At 52.2% G+C, this 23,923-nt stretch overlaps 5 protein-coding genes across 5 annotated transcripts; 2 read left to right on the plus strand and 3 right to left on the minus strand.

Annotated features, from left to right (window-relative positions):
- Window positions 1-233: 233 nt before the first annotated feature.
- On the minus strand, window positions 234-1,365 carry NUU61_004690 (uncharacterized protein; the record flags this gene model as incomplete). The annotated part of the gene is made up of 3 exons (XM_056655272.1): window positions 234-414; window positions 461-1,309; window positions 1,358-1,365. 3 exons carry the CDS (start codon window positions 1,363-1,365, stop codon window positions 234-236), a joined length of 1,038 nt encoding a protein of 345 aa, XP_056510885.1.
- Window positions 1,366-1,672: 307 nt separating this feature from the next.
- NUU61_004691 (AAA family ATPase SEC18) lies at window positions 1,673-4,329 on the plus strand (the record flags this gene model as incomplete). The annotated part of the gene is made up of 3 exons (XM_056655273.1): window positions 1,673-2,025; window positions 2,086-2,401; window positions 2,458-4,329. The coding sequence occupies 3 exons, from the start codon at window positions 1,673-1,675 to the stop codon at window positions 4,327-4,329; spliced, it is 2,541 nt and encodes an 846-aa protein (XP_056510886.1).
- A 548-nt stretch (window positions 4,330-4,877) lies between these two features.
- On the minus strand, window positions 4,878-5,773 carry NUU61_004692 (KxDL motif-containing protein; the record flags this gene model as incomplete). The annotated part of the gene is made up of 3 exons (XM_056655274.1): window positions 4,878-5,091; window positions 5,146-5,298; window positions 5,460-5,773. The coding sequence occupies 3 exons, from the start codon at window positions 5,771-5,773 to the stop codon at window positions 4,878-4,880; spliced, it is 681 nt and encodes a 226-aa protein (XP_056510887.1).
- Window positions 5,774-8,819: 3,046 nt separating this feature from the next.
- pkhB (putative sensor histidine kinase/response regulator) lies at window positions 8,820-14,639 on the minus strand (the record flags this gene model as incomplete). The annotated part of the gene is made up of 3 exons (XM_056655275.1): window positions 8,820-9,116; window positions 9,182-9,295; window positions 9,354-14,639. The coding sequence occupies 3 exons, from the start codon at window positions 14,637-14,639 to the stop codon at window positions 8,820-8,822; spliced, it is 5,697 nt and encodes a 1,898-aa protein (XP_056510888.1).
- Window positions 14,640-16,467: 1,828 nt separating this feature from the next.
- Window positions 16,468-23,699, plus strand: NUU61_004694 (putative sensor histidine kinase/response regulator; the record flags this gene model as incomplete). Its single annotated transcript, XM_056655276.1, has 5 exons — window positions 16,468-19,032; window positions 19,091-19,437; window positions 19,500-20,687; window positions 20,768-21,642; window positions 21,697-23,699. 5 exons carry the CDS (start codon window positions 16,468-16,470, stop codon window positions 23,697-23,699), a joined length of 6,978 nt encoding a protein of 2,325 aa, XP_056510889.1.
- Window positions 23,700-23,923: the final 224 nt, after the last annotated feature.

The following is a 23,923-nucleotide window of genomic DNA, read 5'->3' on the forward strand; positions in this document are numbered from 1 at the left end:
TGGAGAATTGCAATGTCTTTCTTCGCCTCTTTCCTAGTCTTCTTATTCATCTAACTCGGTGTTTCCAGTTGTTTCGGAACTGGAAGACCTGCTCTATAGATACTTTGGCAGACAATATTATACCCAGAGCAAAATCACATATGACTTGGCTATATGGTATTGGACGACAGGGGGTATTGAAGGAGAAGCTATCCCTTTATTCCGCCTGCAACAGCCATCGATATGTTTTTTTTTTATTGTTTTATTGTTTCAGGGTTAGCTTCAAGACTTAGATGATCGCCGAGTGTCACTGTGAGATTCCCTGTGATGACGATGGCGATGCGAGGTTTTGTGAGAGGTCCGTCGAATTGAACGATCGCGGCTTCGACTTCGATCCCGGTGTCGATGATGTCGGGAGCTCCTTCGATCGTGACCCTCGCGATGTTTATTGGGCAAAGCATCAAGCTGAAAATCCTCCAACCTGCCCACCGGTGGCGACCGTCTGCGTCGATAGCTCGATCTCGAGTGCCTCTCCTCTGTAGCCAGTACTTCGAGCTCCTTTTGCTTCTCTTCATTCCACTGTTTCCGCTGCTGCTCAGTGGCTTTCAACTGCCGAACCCCACGCTTCATGGCCGCGAGAGGATCGTTCATATCAAGACGAGTCCTTTCCCTTTCCTTTCGCATTGGATCCTCATTACCCCACACATCTTTCTGGGGCATAGAATCCGAGGCACTAGCATCCTGGGCTGCGGATGAATACCATGGGTTCCGGCCCGCGCTTTGCTTGAATCCTGCAGCATTTGAAAACCGCATTGTATATTGATCCTCGTAGCTGCGCTCCTGTCTTGCTGTTTCTGCTTCAGCCTCCACATTCTTCTCCACCTTGCGATTGGCGCTGGTGGCTGGAAACAAGTTGATGTGGCCGGCGCTGTCCATAAGAGGTGCTTGCATCTCGCCGCTGCCCCGGCGAGTCGTTAGAGCGGACTTCTCGCGACTAAAATAAGTCTGTGCCGCATCCTCCTGCGCGATCCGAATATCACGATCGGTATCATCCTCCCCGGCCAGACGCCGTCTTTTTCGAATAGCCCCAATACCGTCTGCATTAGTTCGTTCCCGTCGCAGAGCCGTCTCGGTTGACTGAGGAAGCGGTGGCGGTGGAGGAATCGGCGGGCGTTCTCCGCGGAGAATCTGAATCCTGCGTTCGGCATCAATCTCTTGCATGCGACGTTCATCCTCCTCCTCGCGGGCTTTGGCCTGTGCCTCGTCGCGCTGGACGCGGGCGATGTTTTCGGGGTTGTAGACGTTCCATGATTTTTTGCCCAGGAGATGACTGCCACGAAATTAGCAACCAGTATGTCAGCCGAGAGATGATACATACAGAGGCATGTTGGCGATGACAGCGGTTGTGGCAAAAGCGGTGGTTGTTATCGATAAAAGCCCCCACCGCCTGGTTGGGGTGGCCAAACTCCCCCCGGACGAACTTCCCAGCTTCAACCTCGTCTTTCCCACGTTGCTCGTGTTCTCTTTATTTCGCTGTTTACATTCACCGCAACCGCTTCGAATCACTGATTGAGCGAGGACCCACTGAACTCCTAGGCAGTTTTATTTTCGCTGCCTGCTCGTTTCAAGACACAGTGGCTGTGTGATCTCACTCTCCCACCACTTCACCTCCCAGACACTTACTCAATTCACCATGTTCAACCGAAGCAATCTTCCCTCTATGCCCGGTCCGTTTGGTTCGAGGCAAGACGGTGGCCGCCCGACTCCACAAGGCTACCCTCATCCCAACCAAGGACCGCCACGGTATGCTCCCGGCCACAGCCCCATAGCCAGTGGAGGATACGCCGCCCCCGCCTACGACGGCGATGTACCAATGGCTGACGCATCTACTGCTTTAAGGGGATATGGAGGTCCTCCTCTGCCGCCGGGGAAATCCCCTCAACAAATGGCAGCCAGAGTGCCGGCCGGAGGGAGGCCAGGTGGAGGCCCGATATGGACCCTTCATCCAAGCAAGAGCCCGAACGACAACTATACCTTTGGCAATCTGTAAGTTCCGTTTTGCCTCCTTCCTGGATGCATTCGTACTGGTCATGCTAACTCAAACAGCGTGGCGGTGTCACCACAGGATATCCCACCCACGCGGGACGGCACCGACGTCCTGCTCCTTATTAATGATCTCTTCGTCTTCTCTGCCCACCCACTCGAAGGATTCCCGCCAGGATATATCAGCATGTCAGATCCTCAGCGGACATGGGCCAATATTGGCTTAAGAGACGCGGTCAAAGTACAGCTGTATGATCCGTTCAGCCAGGGCGGACAGGCTTATCTCGGCTCGGCGGATATCGAAGTTAGCTTTGCTTCTACGAAGAAGCGCGTGGAAACCCCGTATGATCAAGATGAATTGGCACATGCCGTGTTCCGAGTATGTCTCCACTACTACTACTGTCATGTTATGATCAGCATCGCTAACATTGTCAGAACTTTGACAATCAATTGTTCTCGCCTGGACAACGGATCCTGATGGATTATAAGAGCATTCCGCTTTTGCTGGTCGTCAAGACGGTCCAGCGGGTGGACCTGACCGCGGAGAAAGTCGACCTCACCGCTGGACATGTCGAAACCGACCCCATCGCGAGGGGCATCCTCACACAGCACACCCAGTTGAACTTCTACAAGGACAGTCAAACCGGTATAAATGTCAAACCATCCAACCGTCGTCCGGCAACCAACTCCATCATCCAGCCCGGCTTCAAGTTCGAGGACATGGGCATTGGTGGCCTGGACTCCGAGTTCAGTACCATCTTCCGTCGTGCCTTTGCATCCCGAATTTTCCCACCAGGTCTGGTGGAAAAACTGGGAATTCAGCACGTGAAGGGTCTCTTGCTCTACGGCCCCCCTGGAACTGGTAAAACCCTCATTGCGCGGCAAATAGGGAAGATGCTCAATGCCAGGGAACCCAAGATCATCAACGGCCCGGAGGTTTTGAACAAGTATGTGGGTCAGTCTGAAGAGAACATTCGAAAGATGTTCGCGGATGCCGAGAAAGAGTACAAGGAAAAGGGTGACGAGAGTGGACTTCATATCATCATTTTCGACGAGTTGGATGCGGTGTGCAAGCAGCGTGGCAGCGGAGCGAGCGGTGGTACTGGTGTTGGAGATAGCGTGGTCAACCAGCTGTTGTCAAAGTTGGATGGTGTCGACCAACTCAACAACATCCTGCTGATTGGTATGACCAACCGGTTGGATATGATTGACGAGGCATTATTGCGTCCGGGGCGTCTGGAGGTGCACATGGAGATTTCACTGCCGGATGAGAAGGGTAGAAGCCAGATTCTCAAAATTCACACCGAAAAGATGCGCACCAACAACGTCATGGACACCGATGTCGACTTGGTTGAAATGGCGCACCTGACGAAGAATTTCTCGGGAGCCGAGATCGCTGGTCTGGTCAAGTCTGCTTCGTCCTTCGCATTCTCGCGGCATGTCAAGGTCGGCACCATGGCCAGTATCAACGATGACGTGGTGAACATGAAGGTCAACCGATCTGATTTCCATCAGGCTCTTGATGAAGTCAAGCCTGCCTTTGGTGTGTCGGAGGAAGAGCTTTCCAGTCGCATTCAGTACGGCGTCATCCATTACTCTGACACGATCAATGACATCCTGCGCGAAGGAGAGTTGTTCATCAAGCAGGTCGGACAAGCCGAGTCCACACCTCTCTTCTCCGTGCTCCTGCACGGCCCCACGGGCAGTGGCAAGACGGCCCTGGCGGCACGAATTGCTATTGATTCTGGCTTCCCTTTCATCAAGCTGATCAGCCCCGAAGACATGGTGGGCTTCAGCGAGCCGGCCAAAATCCAGCACATCAGCCGAGTCTTTGATAGTGCCTACAAGAGTCGAACAAGTATTGTGGTGGTCGATAACATCGAGCGCATCATCGACTGGGTGCCTATTGGGCCTCGCTTCAGCAACAGTGTGCTGCAGGCGCTCATGGTTTTCCTCCAGAAACAGCCCACGCACGGGCGGCGTCTGCTGGTCCTGGCTACGACCACTGAGAGAGCCCTGATGAAACAGCTGGACGTTTACAACTCTTTCAACTCTGACATCATGGTCCCGAACGTCAAGTCTTTCGGAGAGCTGCGGCATATCATGGATCAATCCGGCGCTTTCGATGCGCGGGAAATTGCGCAAGCTCTGGAAGATGTGGGCGGTTTGGCCGATGATGGCCGCCTCAGTGTTGGCATCAAGAAGGTTTTGTTGGGTATCGAAACGGCGAAACAAGATATTGACAAGGTGGGCCGTTTTGTCCGGGTGATCAACCGAGCTATCGAGGAAGAACAAACCTTTACGTAGAGGATGTACATAGAGGCGATTTTTGAGTCCATACCATCTGGTTTAGATATTCTTCTGTTCCAACTGCAGCTTTGTTGTATCGGCCCCAGTCTCCACAACTGCCTCCATCTGATAGATATGGATATGTCACCCGGTCTCCACCAAGTGCAGATACCCTAAGTCTACCAATTCAGCCCTAACCATAACACAGCCCATTAACATGACAGTACCATGTTGAATGAACACTCAAATGGGCAAGGATTATCTTGATATGTACCTGTTATCCCACCGGGTTCGTGGGCGTATCAGAGTTGACGGGGACAATTTCTCGCCTAAAAAAAGACACTTGTATAACAAACACCATTCAAGCAACCCGTGGGCCTCCACAGAAATCGTGATACATACAAACCACTAACGACACAGGGAGATTATATATACGCAAGACGCAGCAGAAACACGCCAACCTCAACCCAGAAAAGAGCCAACCCGGTCCCAGTTTCATCCATCCCGATTTTATCCGAAGTCATTTCAGTCATAAACAAGCTACAAGAGAAAGAGAGATCGTCCACTCAGTAGTCGTCAAAGGTGTACTTCTTCGCGGCCCGACGATATTCATCCGGGTGGGCCTTCTCGGCCTTGGTCTTGAGGGTGCTATTTTTATAGCGTTCGTTAGCCTTCTGGAAACTGCCTCGATCGGCGCTAGCGGCGCAGGCACGCTGATCGCCGTGCACGTGCCAAGCTCGTCGGCGGAGCGGAAGCCCTGGTACGCGGAGCGGAGCGGAACTTCCGACGTCCATCATCCATGGGAGGGTGGGGGTTCATATAAAGGGAGCTTACCTGACGCGCTTTTGCGTCCATTCCAGATCGCGTTTTGTCTCTCTGGCTGTCTTGAGGCCCTCAGCGAAGTTGGCACGGACACCCTTCAAGCGCCGCTGTGCGAGAGCTTGCAGTTCGAGCAGTTCTTGCTGCTTCGCATTCAGCTGGCCAGAACTGATGGACAAACTGTCAGCATACTCCAATTTGATCTATCATGCCCTGTCTGCTCCCTTGATGTAATGCAGCTGAGACAGTCGAGAATACGCCCTCAATGGACGCTGATCGCCAAGTTGGCCTGGAATTGGCAACGATGCCCATCGCCATGGGAGACTCACGTTTGCGCCTGTCGAGCCAGCCCCTTATCCAACGGTGTTGGGTCAAATGCATCTTGCATGCGGTTGCTCAAAACATCGACGACGTCAACGCCAGAGTACGACGCCGAACTCTGGTCATAATCTCCACTCGCACCAGCGGAGCTGAAAGTGAGTCCGCCCGAGGTGCGGCTGCCAGCGGTGGTGCTGGCGTCTGACAGATCCGGCGGGGAGCCCGCTACCCGCGAGATGGGATAGAGACTTGCTGGAGCCGGGGTCTTCGAGGGCACATTGATAGGGTGAGCGGCAGGCTGATAGTAGTGACGTTGGGTGGCCATGTTGAGGACGTGCAAGGGAAAAGCCAACAAGCGGACGATGTGGTCTTGAGACAAAAGAAGAATGATGTTATAGAAGAGATCAATGTCCTTCCAATAGGATAGAGTGCTAATGTATATATATAGCAGGTGGGTCAAGATGAGGACTTGCGAAACAATGCAAACGAAAGTCCACGAAGAAAAATAAAAAGAGAAGAAGGAGGGAACCAGACTCTCTCAGTCCCAACGAGGGATTTTATAGGTATCACCGGAGAGTCTTCCATCCGGCGGGGTTTCTTCGTCGGCGGAGGCGAGGATGGCAAGGGTGGGAGGGCGAAAGAGCCATTGGACCATCGGAGCCATTGACTCCCACCCCCTCGTCTATCTCCGGGGTCCATCTGCATCTCGGTCGCCGTTTCTGCCCGCCGATTCGCCTCCTGGGCCGCCCTGACCCCGCTCCGAGTGGAAAAGACCGGTTGTGTCGAGTTCCATCCTCAACTAGGGCTTCCTGTTTCGTGGCTTTGCGCTTTCTGGACCCGTCTTGGTCTACGTAAACTCCTCCCAGGATTCTGGTCTGACCTTCTGATCAGGTGGAGACGGGAATCTTTGGAGAAATAGTCCAAAGCCGAGTTGCATGGTGAGAACCGAAGGGTCTGGTGGAGCGGAAAGCGCGAGATATAAATATGGGTGTCCCCTCTGCTTTCTTCTTCCTTTTGCCCTCTGTTTTACTCATATCTTTTCTTCCAGTCCCCAGTCCCATGGTTCCCATAACGAAAAGTCCTTCTCTCTCTCTCTCTCTCTTTTTTTTTTACAAGCGAGATTCAGTGGTTGTAGGAAGTGGAAGTTGCGTCGATCGAGTTAATTCGCAGCATGCCCGGAACTTCACAGTTAGCATTACACCCCTCCCAATCACCAACCCCTTATTATTCCCAAGAATTGATCAACTGACAGGATCATTAGTGACCAGAACGATTTCATGAACATGAGTGCTCATGAGCCATGAAATCACGAATGAAGGGGGTGTATCCACCGGGTTTACTTCCGAGGCATTTCGGGAGGAAAGAAGCCGCGTCTCACGGCCTGACATCATCAGGAACTCAAAGACTTCAAATCAAAGAACGGGACAGAACGATCAAGTCACACGCATGATGGATGTTTGGACATCCCTCGGCCATGACTCGACGCCAAATCCCAGGGATGTCCCCGTCTCCCAAGGTGCCAGGAGCCTAAGAGAAAGGGGGAAACCGTGCGACCCTTCTGTGCGATGGGGCCAGATCGAATGGCAAGAGAGACAGAGAGGGGGCGCAGGTTCTGAATGCTGATCCCAGCTCTGTTAGCCAGAACTCCGAGAGGCCTCGCACAATCGCCCTAGGCGCCGTCAACGTGGGCCTCAATTGCAGATGACTTGCACAATCTGAGAAGGGCACCATCAATATGCTCGGGAGATTCAAATAATTCCCCAGCTTTCCCCTTCGATTCAAGAAGTATGGCACAAGCCATTTGTCCGAGACCTGACGCGAAAAGTCCCAATCTGTTCGGAGCATCGGGCAGCACCAACCGATTGGGATCCGCCCCTCCATGATTGGCATCTATTCCATGGGAATGGCTATATCTATGTTTCTACTCTTGGCAGTTTGCAACTTCTCCAACTCTTCATGCTTCTAGCACTGGCCTGTTGAAAGGAAACACCTCGGTTCGTCGTCCCACGCAAGTTCTTTGACTCTTTTTTTGGCCCTCTTTTTTAGGGAGACGATCACTGAGATTACATGGCCGTTTTCTTTTCTATTTTTCTTTCCGATCCAGGTGGGGTCGAGGCGGGGATTCTCTCTTTTTTTTTCTTTTTCTTCTCTTCTCTCACCGCCACATGCAGCGCCATGACTGGATGATGGCCGCGACCAACTCATACCCTTTTTACCCTTTCCGGCTCCACGGGTAGGATCTTGGAGATGTGCCAAATACCCATGGGAAGACCTATGGGAAGACCTATGGGAAGACCTATTGAATCTCTTGGATATCACTCGGATCCTTCATCCTTGTACCTGGTAGGGACAACGACTTGCAAATGAAGTGATCGGTTTTGTAGAGCATTGGCCCCCCAAGTGAGGTTGCAGGATGTCCATGGTGAAGTGTGTTCGCCCAGGATTGACATGATTTGCGCCTTGCATAGCTCGATGCCCTTGATGCCTGACGGCCCGTTTCTGTTCCCAACGATTATTTCGAGTCATCTCTGAGCACTCATGGCATACATGCACGATGAAACCCCCTTTTGGGACGACCTTTCTTTGGTTTAGTCACGTCGATAGTGCTATGACTTTCCTATAGTCACCGAGATCCCAACTGCGTGGATGTGGTATGCCATGATCCTGCAGGGTGAATCTATTTAGGTCAAAGAGTATATAGCGACCAGGGTAACAACCCCCAATGCCAACAAGATCAAAGCGACAAGGTTGAATTAGTGGAGAATAAATACAGATTCAGAAGAGAAATATATAAGAGTATCGTTACCGCTCGTAATTTGGTATCACAATCAAGAAAAGAAAAGAATCACAAACCGAGTCCAGTCTCGCCAGACGGAACCATCCGAGCCCTGACGCCATGCACATGAGACTGGGATGGCTTCAGAGAAGAAAACAAAAAAGGATATAAAACAAAACTCGGTGAAGGATGTCAATGATACAAGTAGCAAGAACCCTCTGACCCGTGAATGCTGGGAAAATTGTGTCAACGGCTCAATACCAATGCAAATGCTGAATGTGCAGAGAACAAGCAAAGGATGCACGGGCAAATAGAATGGGCAAGAGGGGGGGGGGGGGGGGGGGTGAGTGGTACACTGGGGAGGGTAAATGTGCGGTCATTCGCATTTCCATCCAAGTTCCACTGAGAGAGAATCGATAGCAAAACCGGGAATCCGCTCAATTTCATGTTCAAGAAAAAGGGACGCGTGCGAATGAACGAATGCGAGAACCAGTGGCGAACAATATCGACCCACGTGAAAAGAGTAGACAACCTCGAAAGCAGGGGTTGAGAAGAGGAAAGAAAGCAGAATAGAGCAGCAGACTAGACACGTTGTCTAGCGGCGAGTAGAAGTGGGGTTGTCGTTTTCAGCATTGAGGCGGTCTCGAAGGAGCAGGAGAGGACGGCTACTAGGGTCAAGGAGCCCCATCATCATCTTGCCTAGCTCGTTATGCCTGATGGGCTTGGTGACATAGTCGTTGAAACCTGCACGAGCCGCATCTTCGATTTGATCCGTCATCGCGTTGGCCGACAAAGCCATGATCGGAATCTGGGGATAATGGTTTTTCTGTTCCCAGGCACGAACGTCTCGGCAAGTATCGTATCCATTTTTGACGGGCATTTGGATATCGCACTGATGGCTGGGTGAGCCACTCGAATCGGGAAAGGACCAAGTGGGGATGAAGCAACACAACTTACAATGATGAGAGAATAATACCCTGGCTCCTTGGAAAACACCATGTTCGTACATTCCTGTCCATTCGACGCGGTCTCCGACATCAACTTGATCTTGTCAAGATATTTCAACATGACCTGATTTCGAGTTAGCGCGAACGGGCATCAAAGCAAGCCATGCAATCAGGAATCATACATCACGATTGGTCTCATCATCCTCCACCAGGAGGATTCGATATCCTTTGTTTCCCAGGACCTCCTTGACCATTTTGGACACTGTCTTGAAGTTGTTGTTGATTTCTCGTGCCATGTCTTGGTTGCGATCCTTGCTGAGCTCGCGCTTGCTATCAGGATCAAAGATAGTCGAAAACGCAGAGGGCTTAACGGGCTTCGGCACAATGAACACTTGTTTCCCGGTGGCCGCCAACTCTTTGACCCGCGTGCTGATTTGGCGTTTCTGATACAAGTCCGAGATAATGACAACGACAGGAGCAGGAGTGACGTCAGAGTCTGCCACATGTTGGATGACCTCGAGAATATCATCTGTCGTTGGGAGGTTGAGCACGAGATGTGTGCAAGGTGCGTTCAAGCCGGGTTGCATCATATCCTTCCACTCATCGACGTCCGGTAGTGTCGTAACCTTAAAAGGGATCTCATGGGGCACGACCTGTGTTATATGTTGCTCGGTAGCCTTTCGCGCATTGTCAAGTGGGCAAAGAATTACAATCGAGAATGGACCTTGTGATGGGACGCTTGTGGGCCCTGTTGGATCCTTGCTCGCCGATGCGGTAGCCTGAGACATTGGCGGAGTGAGACGGGCAGACGGGTCTGATACAGCTGCACCAGATGGCGTAAGCCCGCTTGGCTGCAATCGTGCATTGGATTGGCCAATCTCGCTTGGTTGATCGAACGCTGGTGGCAAGTCCACAGTCCCAATGTCGGGAGTCGGGAGAGCGGAAGATGAAGCAGAAGGTGGGTAAAGACCTTTCGACACAGAACGTGACACGGGATCCCCATAAGCCGGTGAGTGTGCGACTGGAGAGTCGGAGCCAGGTAACAGACCGGCGCCCCGATGCTTAGAATCGATGTCTCGTGGCGGCACACCCGGTGTCTTCTGGTAGGACGTCGTCCGAGACGTGGGGGGCCTTCTAGAGGCGGACGAGGCCTGTCGAAGTAGCTGGGGCCTTTCGGATGGCGATGGAGCAGGGGGGGCATCAACCTTGACGTAGAAAGAAAACTTGGCACCTTGGCCTTCTTTACTGCTGGGGGTGAGCTTTCCACCATGCATTTCCACCAGCTGCTTAGACAAGAACAGTCCCAGGCCACTGCCAGCGTGCTGTTGCGACGCGCTTTCTCCTAGCTGACTGAAGCGTTGCATGAGACGCTCCGCATCCTGAGAGCTAAACCCTTTACCGGTATCCACGACATCGAAGTTCAGGAATACCTCCGTTTCTTTGACTGTAGCAGAGGCATCGTGAGACAGATTGCAACAGATGTAGATTTCACCCTGTGCCGTGAACTTGACTGCGTTTCCGACGAGGTTAATCAGGACTTGGCGAATTCTGAAACGGTCGCCAATCATCATAGACGGCACATCCGCGGCCATCAGATAATTGATTTCCAGGCCCTTGTCAATTGCTCGAGATGCAACGGTGTCGATAACATCTTCAATCATCGACCGAACATGGAACCAGGAGTTGACCATCGACATCTTACCCGCCTCGACCCGGGAGACGTCGAGTATGTTATCAACCAGTTCACGGAGGTTAGTGGAACTGTTCTGAATGGTATCGAGCATTCGCCTTTGGTCGCTGTCGAGCTGCGTGTCGAGAATGAACGGTATGGTGCCCAAGATTCCGTTGAGTGGTGTCCTGATTTCGTGGGACATGTTGCTGAAGAATTTTGTTTTAGATTCCATCTGAGTGTTGAGTTGTTGCATTGCCTTGTTGAGCTCCCTCTCCAGGTTTTTTCGGTCGTTGATATCGGTGCATGTGCCGTACCAGGATGCTTCTTCGCTTCCAAAACTGCTCGTTTCAACACGGACCAGGCGGACCAAATGCCACCGAAAATCACCTCCGCGTGAACTCAGGCGAATCTCTGTGGAATAGAAAACACGTCCATTTTCGTCCTTTTGCAGGGAAGCAACACCACGCTTCACGAGTTCATCGAGTGCAAATGCAACACCGTGTCTTTCGAGAGACGGGTGCTCTCGCGAACTGTCAACGGAAGCCTTGACAAATTCCGTAATTTGGGCACCGGTGGGATTTGCCTTCGCTGTGAATGCCAATCCGCCACATTTTTCGAGGTCATCTGGGTGAACATGTTTTGCGAATCCAAGGTTGAGTGCCTCATCAAGATTCTGCCCCGTGTACAGATTCCATTGCTCGTTGACAAATATCAAGCCGCGGTTCTCGGTCGCCTCGAAAACAACCTGCGGGATGGAATTCGAGAACGCCCGATATTTGGCATCCGTGGCGAACTTCTCGCGCTCTTGGGTTGCCTTCAATTCGGCAATGTGCTGCTCGTGAATATCAAGGAAAGAACCAATCCAATATAGCACTTCTCCAGTCGACGATAACAACGGGTTCGCTCGAAAAATGAACCAGCGATACGCAGATTCGTCGTTGAATCTCTTGACACGCACTCGTTCCGTGAATTGAGAGCCGGTCCGCAGGGCATGGGCCCATTCACTGGAGACATGATCTCGCTCGCTCATGTGGATGTTCTGCCAGGGGTCGCGCAGCTTCTGCTCCTGAGGCTGGCTTCTCCGGTACGCATCAAATTTGGCGTTGGTCCATATCACTTCGCCACTTTGTGGTTTTGCCAGGAAAAGGTGCAAAGGGATCGAGTTAAGCATCAGTTGTGCAATGGTATCGGAGAAGGGACGTGGTAGCTCCCGTTGGAGCTGGGCGTATAAGGAGTTGGTCGATGCCTGGCGAGACGATTGCTGAGCGGGGGACAGAACGGCTGGCAATCTTGCCTCATGCAATGGAGATGCGACCACCAGGGTTGGGTCCTGTAGATTGCTCTCTTCGGAAGAAGCCGGTTTTCCAACCACCCTGCCCGGAGACGTTGGTGTTGATGACACCGCCGGGTTCACCTTCGCCTTGGAAATCCGCTGGCGATATTGCGAGACATTTTCACGCACCCCCTTGGACTGCTTCACGTTAAAGTAGCTGTCCGCAGCATCACCTGGAGCTCGGGACGTCCAGCCCGGTGACTGATGTGCCGAGCTCAACCCAACATGCCCGAGGTCAAAACCGGGTGTCCCGACGCCGGAGATAGCAGGACTACATTTGGTAGATGAGGGAGCACTGGGGCTTGCGGCACTAGCATGTGCAGACATCGAGTGTTCATCGCCGACAGAGTAGCTGACATGTCCACTGAGTCCTGCGACGAGCTCGAGCTCGCTGCTCGCATCTGAAAAAGTTCCACCCAGACCGAGTAATTGGCCATAGCGAGGAGTTTCCACCTTGCTTGTCACCTGTCGCTCGAGTTGGCTGTAATGTTGGGCCAAACAAAAGGATGTCGTCAGGTGTGGCATGAGGTGTGCCAGTGACTGTCTTAGATTAGAAGGGTAGGGCACGATTGTCGACAACAGGGAGACAATAGCAACAGGAAATCTCAGTGTGGATGGAGAAGTCTGGTTCGAGTGTCCACCATGTAAAAGCGGAATATGAACCACCGTTTTGGACTGGTCGATCCCAATGGCCTCCAATGGGTGGGTATTGGAGTAGTCATGCGCCGGGGGGTTCTTCGAGAAGGCCCCTTCGTCAACTGTGTGGTTTGTGAAGAAAGGGTTCTGGTCGGCATGAGTGCGAGGGGCTGGCGACGGAGCCGGGGATTGAGACCATGGGGACTGCGGCATTTGCTCGTACTCATCGAATACGTGCAATCCACACGCGCTCAAACTCGAAAAATGTGTTGCTTGCCTAGGAGCCCCTGTCGCAGACTTGGCAGGTCCCTCAGGACCATCAGCATTGGGAGTGACCTGAATCGACTCCGGTGGGCTTTTGGCAGGGTCTCGCCATTGCTGCAACGTTTTCAGATCAGCTGAATAGTCCCGGGTTAAAATGACCGGGCGAGTGCGTGTAAATAGCCTGACCACGCCCGTTCGCTTGATTAGCGGATCGGGCTCCACCTCTAACGGACGCGTTATCGGGAAAACCGCTTGCCGCACACTGATTTGAGGCGTGTTGACGAGGTCGTTGTCCTCAGGTCGAACTGCTGATTGTCGTTGGCTACTCCCTGACACGGTCGCTTCGTTTGGCGCAGACTCGCCAACAATATGGACGTGCTTTTTCTCCTTGCCGAAGCCTGCGAACGAGTGACGTGATATTAGAGACGGCCGACTGGGCGAAGAGACTGAGCCAGGGGTTTTGGCATGGAAAGTCGGTGGGTCGTGCGTCCTTTGGGTCACTTCACCGTTTTTGTGGCTGCCGGAGTCCTCCACGGGAAAAGCATGGCCAAGGTTGGCACGGGTGGTCTCCAGCGAGGCGCTCCCATCCCGGTTAAACACAGCCTTCTGACCCCATGGCACATTCTCTAAATCAGTTACATCTCCCGGAACGGCCAGCGACACACGCTCTGCGCCATAGTGCGCTTGCAGGATATCAACCAGGTTGGACCACCATGCTTCGAGACCCGGGTCCGCATTCAACTTCAGTGTCAGGTCGTAAAGATTTGGACTAATAAATGTGGGATCTTCGATGACGCTCTTCTGCTGAGAAGGTAAAAAGGCCGGGTTCGAATCGGAACCCTTGTGGGCGGAGAACTCAACAGGCTGGGTCGAGGGTTGGGAGGCTTTGAGCTTCTCAGACGGCAGTTTCAACCGAAACTGTTCCTGGCGAGCCGGTTGCTCGGGTCCCGCCCGAGTAGCACTAGTGATCTGGTTTCGCATCTTCGGGAAGGGATAGGACGGGGTCTGACTCGATGTGTGACCAGGAGATACAGCATCCCCTTTGATGGTTCCCCCCGATCCCATCAAACCTGACGCGAGCGGTGCCGTTGCAGGTGGAACGTCAGGAAGGGATGTGTTCGATAACCGTCTTTTTCGTGGGGTTTCGGTTGACTGGCTCGCAAGATGAGCAGTGTGGGACGATTGGTGTTGCTGCATCTGTTGGTACACGAGCAACTCCTCCATCTGCCTTCGTAATTCTTTGAGGGTTTGTGAACTCCGCCCTTGATCATCGTGTGTCTGGCTTCGAAAGCGAGAATCCTCGGTGACCGGGGTCAGACCAACCACCTGCTCTGCCGAGTCCCCGCGCGATAATGGAGGCATTCCACCCTGTTTTGAGAGACCATCCACCGCCTGTGTGATTTCATCCATGAATTTACTTCCATCCTGATCGTGGTCGCGGGGGGTGCGGTAACTGGACGGCGATCGTGGGTGAAGGTGGTAAGGCTGGGGCACTGCAACAGGCGACACGGTCTCGGTTGGTGAAGGAAATGGAGGACTCCTCCTGCGATGCGCGTCCCCCATCTTTTCACTCCTATCCAAGATGGGACAAGGCAATCAAATCCTCCTAAGCCAAATTAAGTGCGCAGGAACCAGAGGGAAGCAATCATATCTCGAGGTCACTGTCACGGACAAGTAACGTGGAAGTGAAAGGATGGAATGACCCAGGATAAGGGATTATAGGAAGAAGACCGTGTAGTCGTACGAGTGTTGAATTTGAATCCCACCGAGAGAGGGTAGGGTAGGGAGAAATAGAGAGGAACAAGGTTTCAGGCGGTGTATAGAGACGGAAGACAGAACTGGGGGGGGGGGGGGGGTTCAACTGGTGTATGAGCGTGTGTAGTTTTTGGGGGGGGAGAGGAGATTCGGGATTAAGGGAACAAGCCCTCGAAGCTGGAACTGGCGTCAGTACCCGCCCACCGTCTGCTTGGATCGCGCTGGGAGTGGATGAACGAAGGGAAAAAGTGGATTCTGGGCGATGGGCCGTCTCCGGGGGTTATGACGTAGCCCCGGGCACAGTGCAAAAGACCTCGAAGTGATAATTGTAATTATTATGAACCAAAATATAATGATAATACTACCTAGGTAGAACATTGAAGAATAAAGAAGGTACGATATAATGCTATTAGAGCTCATATTTGAACTCAAATAATCACAAGAGAAACAGAAAACACGATAAAAAAAATATTAAAGAAAAAAAAGACGTTTTCTCTTCCTCTCTTTAGGGTTTATATATCCAAGGCTTAACTTGTCATCACCTGGTTGGCCTAGATCCTCTATAGGGATTGTTCTTGTGCATGTCTATGGATCTATGATTGATCTCTTTCTCTCATTATTTACAAAGATATTTCTGTCTTCCATAGATACATTTTTTCAAAATCCAAAATCGGCCAAGTCCAACCCCTCTAGAAAAAGCGGATTCGTGGACAAAATGGAGATCTATGGGGCTCAGTGGCGTATGATCAGCTCGATGGGGGCCTCCATGAGAAACTTGGTAGGCTCAGCTGATATGACGGTGCATGGAAAAAAAGAGGCGGATGGATCCCTTCCCTTTTTCTGATGAAAAATCAATTCATTTAAATTAATACCAGGGAGATTTACCCAATATTTATTCTTATTTATGTTTATTTTTGCTGACCACGAGCTTATTGTTGTGTCAGCAATCATTCCAAGATTATATACGTTACCTAGGTACTATCGCTGATATTGCTGACACCCACGACTGTCGTCATGGCCATTTCTTCCCCCGTCGATATTGAAATCCCTTGGTTTATTTTGTTACAGATACAGCTTGAACCCCCCGAAGTATATCTCACACCGAAATGTTTACAATTGGACTACCTCTTATTAAACCTCAGTCACCAGAGATCCATTTGGATTAGAATATCTCTCTAAAACAACTAGCATATCAGTTTGATTCCATGTCTAATATATTCATTGCAACATGCCAATACCCTGGTTGGGTCAGTCCATCGGCAGCTGGGAGACGGTGAGGGATGACTAAGTCCTACTGCCTCAGGCACTCCAGGAGACAACCTTGGCGTTCCCGGGAGTGTGAAGGATTTCGTCGATCCAAAACTACCCGGGAACGACCGTGACTATTGGGAGAACTCTGGGCCCCCTCTCTATTTCATGTCCCCGTGACAGCCTATCTGCCTGTATTATATCCCGCGGAGACTTTCACGCTGTGGATCTGTGCTGTCGCGCAGGATCATTCCGCCCTTGCCCGCTTGCGCTCCCTCCATGTCCCGCGATCCCATCTGGTCCGCGCCCCCCACTCATCTGATCCACGATAACGCCCGGGGAGAGCAGTCGATGACCAGGCGTGGTATGGATGATTTCACCCGCTGAGATGGAGGAGAGCAATCTTTTCAGCGAAGATCTGCCGCTGCCACCCGCTCGGTTGTTCGAACGCCTAGGCCAGTTGCCCGGCTACACCTGGGATCAGGCGGTTGAGCCATTCCATTCGACCTACAACCACTGGCATCTCTCAGGGTTTCGCCATGCGATCGATTCTGACCTCTCCACCCCTCTCGCAACCTCCTCGGGCCCAACCTCTTCCGGACCGTCAAGCCTAACTCGCAACTCGCCACGCACTGACATTCGACCCGCTCGGCATTTAACTCGAAGGACAAGCGTGAGTGAAACGAGCAGCGAGCTGTCGCTCTCTCGGGGCGATCAGGAACAAATATGGATGCCAGTCATCGCCCGCATTTCCACCAATGTTGTACGGTTGGAGCGGGAATTTCATATGTTGCGGTCGATTGTGCAGTCGTCAGATCCAGATTGCAACCATACCATTCGACCTATTGACTTGGTCCGCCTGCTGCCAGATTCAGAGGATGCGGGGACCCTCTTGGTTGCGATCTTTGAGTCGCCGGGTCATGACCAGTTACGAGACTTGGTCACGTTCGGCCCTGCCTCGTTTGCAGCCGGAGCCAAGAGCGAGGGCAATAACATGACCCCCGGTGAGCAAGTTCCTCTGCCGGCCTTCTTTGACTTTGCGATTGGAGCCTGCGACTGCTTGGAGATCCTGCATTATGGACTCAAAACTGTACACGGGGAAATAAGAGGGGATGCCTTTCACTTCTGCGCCGAGAGTGGCGCGGTGAAACTGGCCAATATTGGAAACGGTGCTCGGTCATTTGACAACGTTCTGAGCGAGGGATGGTCATCTGTGTCGCGCGAGCTGGGGGCAAAGTACAAACTGCAGTTCATCGCCCCAGAGCAGACCGGGAGAATGCCCACGGAGCCGGATAGTCGCACAGATATCTACGCTTTAGGCCTCTTCTTTTGGTCTATGCTGGTAGGAAAACTGCCCTTTGAAGGGAGTGATCCAGTGGAAGTCGTCCAAAACGTCCTGGGCAGGAAACTGACTCCAGTCTCCGCGAAAAGAATGGATATTCCGGATCCTCTTTCAGCGGTGGTCCAGAAAATGACCCAAAAAGTTGTTCATGACCGGTATCACACCATCTCATCTGTGAAAAGAGACTTGTCGCAGATTGCCCAACTACTTGGGGACGGTGATAGCGACGCTCTCAATAACTTCCAGATTGCGCAGCGGGACATATCTTCGTTCTTTACGCTTCCCTCCCAAATGTTCGGCCGGCAAAAGGAATATGACCAGATTATCAGTGTGGTCGAGAAAGTCCACAAACGCCAGGCATCTGCCTTTGCCAAAGCGTTGGCCCAGAGCCCCAGTACAGCTCACGCTCTTGCCTCCACCTCGTCTATCTCCGATGGTCGGGTGGACAGCCTCGAGCTTGCCTCTGCTTCCAGTGATTCCGGCTCTTTCCATCTGCCTCCCAGGTCCGGCTCCAATGCGACCAGCTATCACCTCGGGCATGCCAACACCCAGGACTCTGTTCAGAGTACCGAAACGGCATTTTCCACTCCAAAGCATGGGCCGTCTCAAGACATTGCTGGCTCTGCTCCCACCGTCACGGCATCGAGCAAAATGAAAAGCCCATCGCATTCTCGTTCGTCTTACAACACGGATCGAGAGAGCCATCCCTCGGCGGGGGCCAATTTGTACAGCCACTCAGAGTCATCGAACCCGGTGGGAAAAGCGAAGGCGACATTCAAGTCCCACCGCGCCGGGCGCACCGAAGTAATCACAATCAGTGGAGCAGCCGGGATTGGGAAGACAGATCTTCTCAATCGGGTGCAACCAAGCATCCGCAAAATCGGATACATAGCCATCACGCGCCTGGACAAAGCCAAACGGGTCCCATTCGAACCTTTTGCTAAAATTCTCGCCAGTCTTTTGCGCCAGATTTTCTCCGAGAGGGATGTGACGACCGAATATCATGATAGTGTGCGGCTGGCTTTGCGGCCCATGTGGGCAACTCTACACAAAGTGTTAGAGCTCCCGGAACAATTGATGTCTCCTGGCTCGAAATACAAGCCTCCTTCCCCGAAGAGCTCCGTTGCCCAGCATCTCTTCAAACAGACCCCTGCTAGCAGCGATCCCGCCAAGCGGCTCAATCTCCCTTGGTTGGATCAGGGTCAAACTTCAGTGGAGTTCTTTTTGTCGAATGCCGCCTCGAAGAACATGCGACTGATGGAGACATTCATCGAGATACTGAGAACCCTTTGCCAGTTCAGACTGATCACCGTCTGCCTCGACGATCTCGAATATGCCGACGATGAAACTTTAGACTTGGTTCTGGAAATCATTCGAGCCAGGTTGCCCTGCGCGCTGGTACTCACAAGCCGCAAAGACGAGATCGCCTCTGACAATGTGAGGTCACTGTTCGAGGCAGATAACTTCATGATCACGCGTATTACGCTAGAGCCCCTAGGGGAGGATGATATTATGGAGTTTGTGGCGACGTCGATGCATCAAGAACCCAATCCAACGCTCACCCCCCTCTCGGCTGTGATTCAGGAGAAAAGTCACGGAAATCCTTTCTATGTGCGCGTGATGCTTGAAACCTGCTACCGGGAAAAATTGCATCTGGTATTCATGGAAGGACTCGAAGTGGATGTTTGACCTCGACCGGATCTTTACCGAATTTGTGGCTCCTGTCTATGGTGAAGGCCTTGGACTTGGTTTTCTCACCAGACGTCTGCAGGAAATCCCTCCCGCCGCTAGGGTGATCATGGTCTGGGGCGCACTACTGGGGAGCCCGTTTTCCTTCTCGTTGGTGCAGAAGCTTTTGACAAGTGAATTCCTTTATGCGCTCCGCGACGAGGACTTGAAATCCACGCCATCTGATATTACATTGAGGCGGCAATCGGAAGGCGATATTGTTGTTGGCTTGCAGTACCTGGTTCAGGCCAATCTTTTGAACCCTGGCAAGACCGACGATGAGTTCAAGTCCGTCCCCAAGATAACCGATATTTCTATAATATATGTCCTCAGGCTAATGTTTACTATAGGTTTGGAAATGATCGACTGGCACAAGCCTCTCTTTCCTTGAGCGAGGGCCGGGATGTGGAAAAGATGCATTTCATTATCTCGCAGGTATTGATGAAGTATTACCACGACCACCGCAGTCGCTACTCAATGGCTCAGCATGTGGCACTGGCATCAACCACTATCAAGTCCCGCGTTAGCAAAAGGCTAGAATACCGACAGATTTTGTGGGATGCTGGCCAGACAGCTGCCCAGTCCGGCGCCCGCCCAACTGCCCTCTGGTACTTCCGCCATTGCATCGCTCTGCTTCAGGAAAACCCGTGGGATGACCGGCAATCCGATGTCTATTACGATGAAACCATGCGGCTATTTATTGCGACAGCCGAAATGTCCTGGTCTCAGGGACAGAGTGAACATGCACTGAAATGGATTGATGAGGTCTTTGCACACAGCAAAGACGCAGTCAGCAAGTCAAGAGCCTGGATCGTCAAAGCAAAGATATTTGCTCAGATCGGCGACCACCATCGCTCGATGGAATCGTTATTGACCTGCCTGGATGAACTTGGGGTTCATCTTCGTCAGCCAACCACCTTTGAGGAATGCGATGCGGCCTACCTCAAGCTCAAGTCATACCTCGAAGCAGCCGATTTGGGGTCTATCGCTCAGAAGCCCATCTGCAAATACCCAAACATCGTTACAATCGGAGCGGTAATGGCGGAGGCAATGGCTGTCACATACTGGGATGATGCATTGACCTTCTATCGGATGGCTATCGAGATGATGAACATTCACATCTTTAGAGGAGGATTCACACAAATCGCGATAGGTTGTTCTCACCTTGCGATGATCGCCTTGGGCCGCTTCAAAGACCTTCAGTTTGGTACCAAGCTGAGCGACTTGTCTCTGTCGCTCTTGGAACACTGCCCTGAACTATGGACCCAAAGTAGGGGCTCTATTGTCCATAATTTCTACATCAGCCACTTGCGTGTTCCTATGGCGTCGACCTTGCCCGCGCTGGAGGCCTCGCTGGAGGCTTCTTTTTCAATGGGTGACCCCTATATCACCCTGATCAGCATCTCTTCAATGGCCATGACTCGACTTTACTTAGGACAAGATATGAGCCAGTTGGAATTATTTTGCAGCGAGGCCCCTGAAGACATCCCGTTCTGGACGAGAGATACGCGCGGTGGTGCAAGTTTAATCGCAGTCCGGTATGTATCTGCATCTCAAGATTTATAGGCCATTACCTGCCCCGAGGCTTTGCTTTATTTGTACTAACGAGCATGTCCAGACAAGTTGCAAGGGCCCTCCAAGGCAAGACAGATTTCCGATTGCCCGAAGGCGTCATGTCGGACGAGGATCACAAGACAGAAGAATACATGGAATTCTTGGATGCCAATTCCAGTAATGCCGATCGACCTCGAGACATCTATTGGGGACTCGCCATGATCCCTCTTTTCTTGTACGGCCACCATACCAAAGCGATCCAGGTTGGCACTCAATTGCTGGAGACGACATACAGACTCTGGTCCGTTCGCGTCTCCTACGCGATCTACTTCTATCTGGCAGTCTCGCTCCTTACGCTTCACAATGACTATCCTGCCCAGGGCTATCTTGACGGCAATTTGGAAATAATACTCCAGTACAAAGCGGAAATAGACTTTGCTCGCAGCGCCTCCGACGCAAATTATGGCATGTGGTCTTTACTGCTGGAGGCTCTTATCTACGAGGTCCGAAATGATTACAGTGCCGCAATTCAGGCATTCGAGGCTGCAACTGATCATTGTCAGATCCATGGATGGTTCCTTGAAGAAGCACTGGCGCTTGAGATGCAGGGCGAGTTTTTGGTTAGACGTGGGGCAAAGAGGGCTGCTCGTGCGGTCATGGAGGACGCCATTGCCGCGTGGCATTCTATTGGCGCCAGTGGCAAAGCAGTGCAAATTGCAGAGAAACATGAATGGTTGCTCAAGACAGCAACGTCAGCCAAAACAGTTGATGTCGGCTGCCAGACTGTTGATTCACTATTGGAGATTAGTCGCGAAACCGCGCAAGAAGAGATTGTCATTCCTCAACAGATCGAGGAGAATGAGAGGCGACAACACTGGATTCAGCAGAACGCTGTCACCGCCGGGGAGCGTTCGATGGACATATCCGGGGTCGGGCTAGGTAAGAACTTTTTAACCCCGGCTTTCTTAAAGAATTGTGCTAATACTAGGGCAGATATCATCGACTTGTCGAGCATACTCGAATCCAGCCAAGTTATGTCGTCCGAGCTCCAAATTGACAAGCTTTTCACGAAAATGCTTGAGATTATTCTGGAATCCTGCAATGGCTCAGACTTTGCCGTTATTGCTACGGACTTTGACGAGCAGGGTTTTGCCGTTGCCGCGGCGGGTGATGCCGAAAAGGGTCAAAAGTCGTACACCGATGGACTACCATTCACAGAGATGGAGGGTCGGATGGCCCAGCATATCACGCACTATGTCATGCGTACCAAGGAGGAAGTTCTCGTCCACAACGTGCTTGAAGATGAGCGTTTTTCCAACGCGAGCGAGGCCTATCAGGCCAACTTCCCGCTGGGCCGGTCTGTAATCGCACTTCCAGTGGTACAGGCAGACCATCTCCTTGGAGTTATCCACCTGGAAGGGAAGCCCAATTGGTTCACACAACGCAATGTGGTCGTGCTGCACCTACTTTGCAACCAGATTGGTATTTCGCTGTCCAACGCACTGCTCTTCCGTGAAATCCGCAAGGTCAGTGCGAAGAATGCTTCAATGATCGAATCTCAACGTCGTGCACTCGCACAGGCGCGTGAGGCAGAGCAGAAAGCGAAGGTTGCCGAGGCAGAAGCCAAGCATAATGTCAAACTCAAAGAAGATGCAGCAAGGGCCAAGTCAATCTTCCTCGCCAACATTTCCCACGACCTACGAACTCCGATGAACGGCGTAATTGGCCTTTCTGAACTCCTGAAAGGCACGCAGTTGGACAGAGAGCAGGACGAATATGTTGAATCCATTCGCGTATGCGCAGACACCCTGCTCACTCTCATCAACGACATCCTGGATTTCTCAAAGCTAGAAGCTGGGAAGATGAAGATCTCCACTGTCCCGCTCAACTTGAAGGAGACGATCTCCGAAGTGATTCGCGCACTTCGCTACACGCATCGTGACCGCGGCCTGGATACCATTGAAGACTTGGAGCGCGTCCCGTCGGAGCTTGTTGTCCTCGGGGACCCAGTCCGTTTGCACCAGATATTCATGAATCTTCTCAGCAATAGCTACAAGTTCACGCCCAATGGCTCCATCACAGTCAAGGCGAGGGTGGGGCGCGAAGGCAAAGGACGGGTTCGCCTGGAATGCTCCGTAGCCGACACTGGGATCGGGATTCCAGAAGAGCAGAAAGCGCGTCTCTTCCGCCCCTTTTCCCAAGCCGATCCGTCCACAGAACGGTCTTACGGTGGAAGTGGACTTGGATTAAGCATTTGCAAGGCCATCATTGAAGATGTGCTTGGCGGTGCCATTTGGCTGGACTCGGCCTCAGGGGTGGGGACCACAGTCACGTTTCACTTGGTCTTTAACAAAGCGCCCAAGAAGACGGCCGTCAAGACCCCATGGTCGCAAGATCTGAGCCAAGCAGAGAGCAAAGAGGCTCCTCGGCCCACGGCACGAGACCTCACCCAAATCCCACGCGACCAGATCCGAGTGTGCATTGCGGAAGACAACCCGATCAATCAAAAGATCGCGGTCAAATTCGTGACTGGCCTCGGTCTCCAGTGTGAAGCATATAGCGATGGGAAGCAAGCCGTGGATGCTCTGCGCGCGAAATCGAAAGAAGGCAACCCGTTCCATGTCGTGCTGATGGATGTCATGATGCCCACCCTCGATGGATACAACGCGACCCGCGAACTCCGACGGGATCCCGATCCGAATGTGAACGAGGTACTTGTCATTGCCATGACCGCGAGTGCCATTGAAGGCGACCGCGAGAAATGCCTCGAGGCCGGCATGAATAACTACCTTCCCAAACCAGTACGCTCGCCTATCTTGAGCGAACTGCTGGACACGTACCTCGCCCCCGTGCCATCGCATCCCCGGACTCGCCTCGCAATTCGCGAAAAGGGTTCGAGGGGTAGTTTGGGCCCTGACGCCGGTACCCCTACCAGTTTATCGTCATCAGGCTCGGAGATCCGACGCTCGGAGACCCCGACAGGCGAGAAGAGATGATTTCATGTCCTGAATTATACCCTGCACATGTTGGCGCCACGATAGAAGGGATGCGGCGTCTTTTGGGTTGTCATGTTTGGCTTTCTGTAATTTGTTTTCTTTTTCTCTCGTACCTCACACATTGGAAACTCGGGCAGTTGGACTCGATGGTCCACGATGGTGACGAATGCGATAATGATGCTCTTGACTCTTGATATCTGTACAGTGGTTTGACTTCATTCATT

Source organism: Penicillium alfredii, assembly GCF_028826965.1.
Source record: "Penicillium alfredii strain IBT 34128 chromosome Unknown utg000007l_segment0_segment0, whole genome shotgun sequence".
Taxonomy (NCBI): domain Eukaryota; kingdom Fungi; phylum Ascomycota; class Eurotiomycetes; order Eurotiales; family Aspergillaceae; genus Penicillium; species Penicillium alfredii.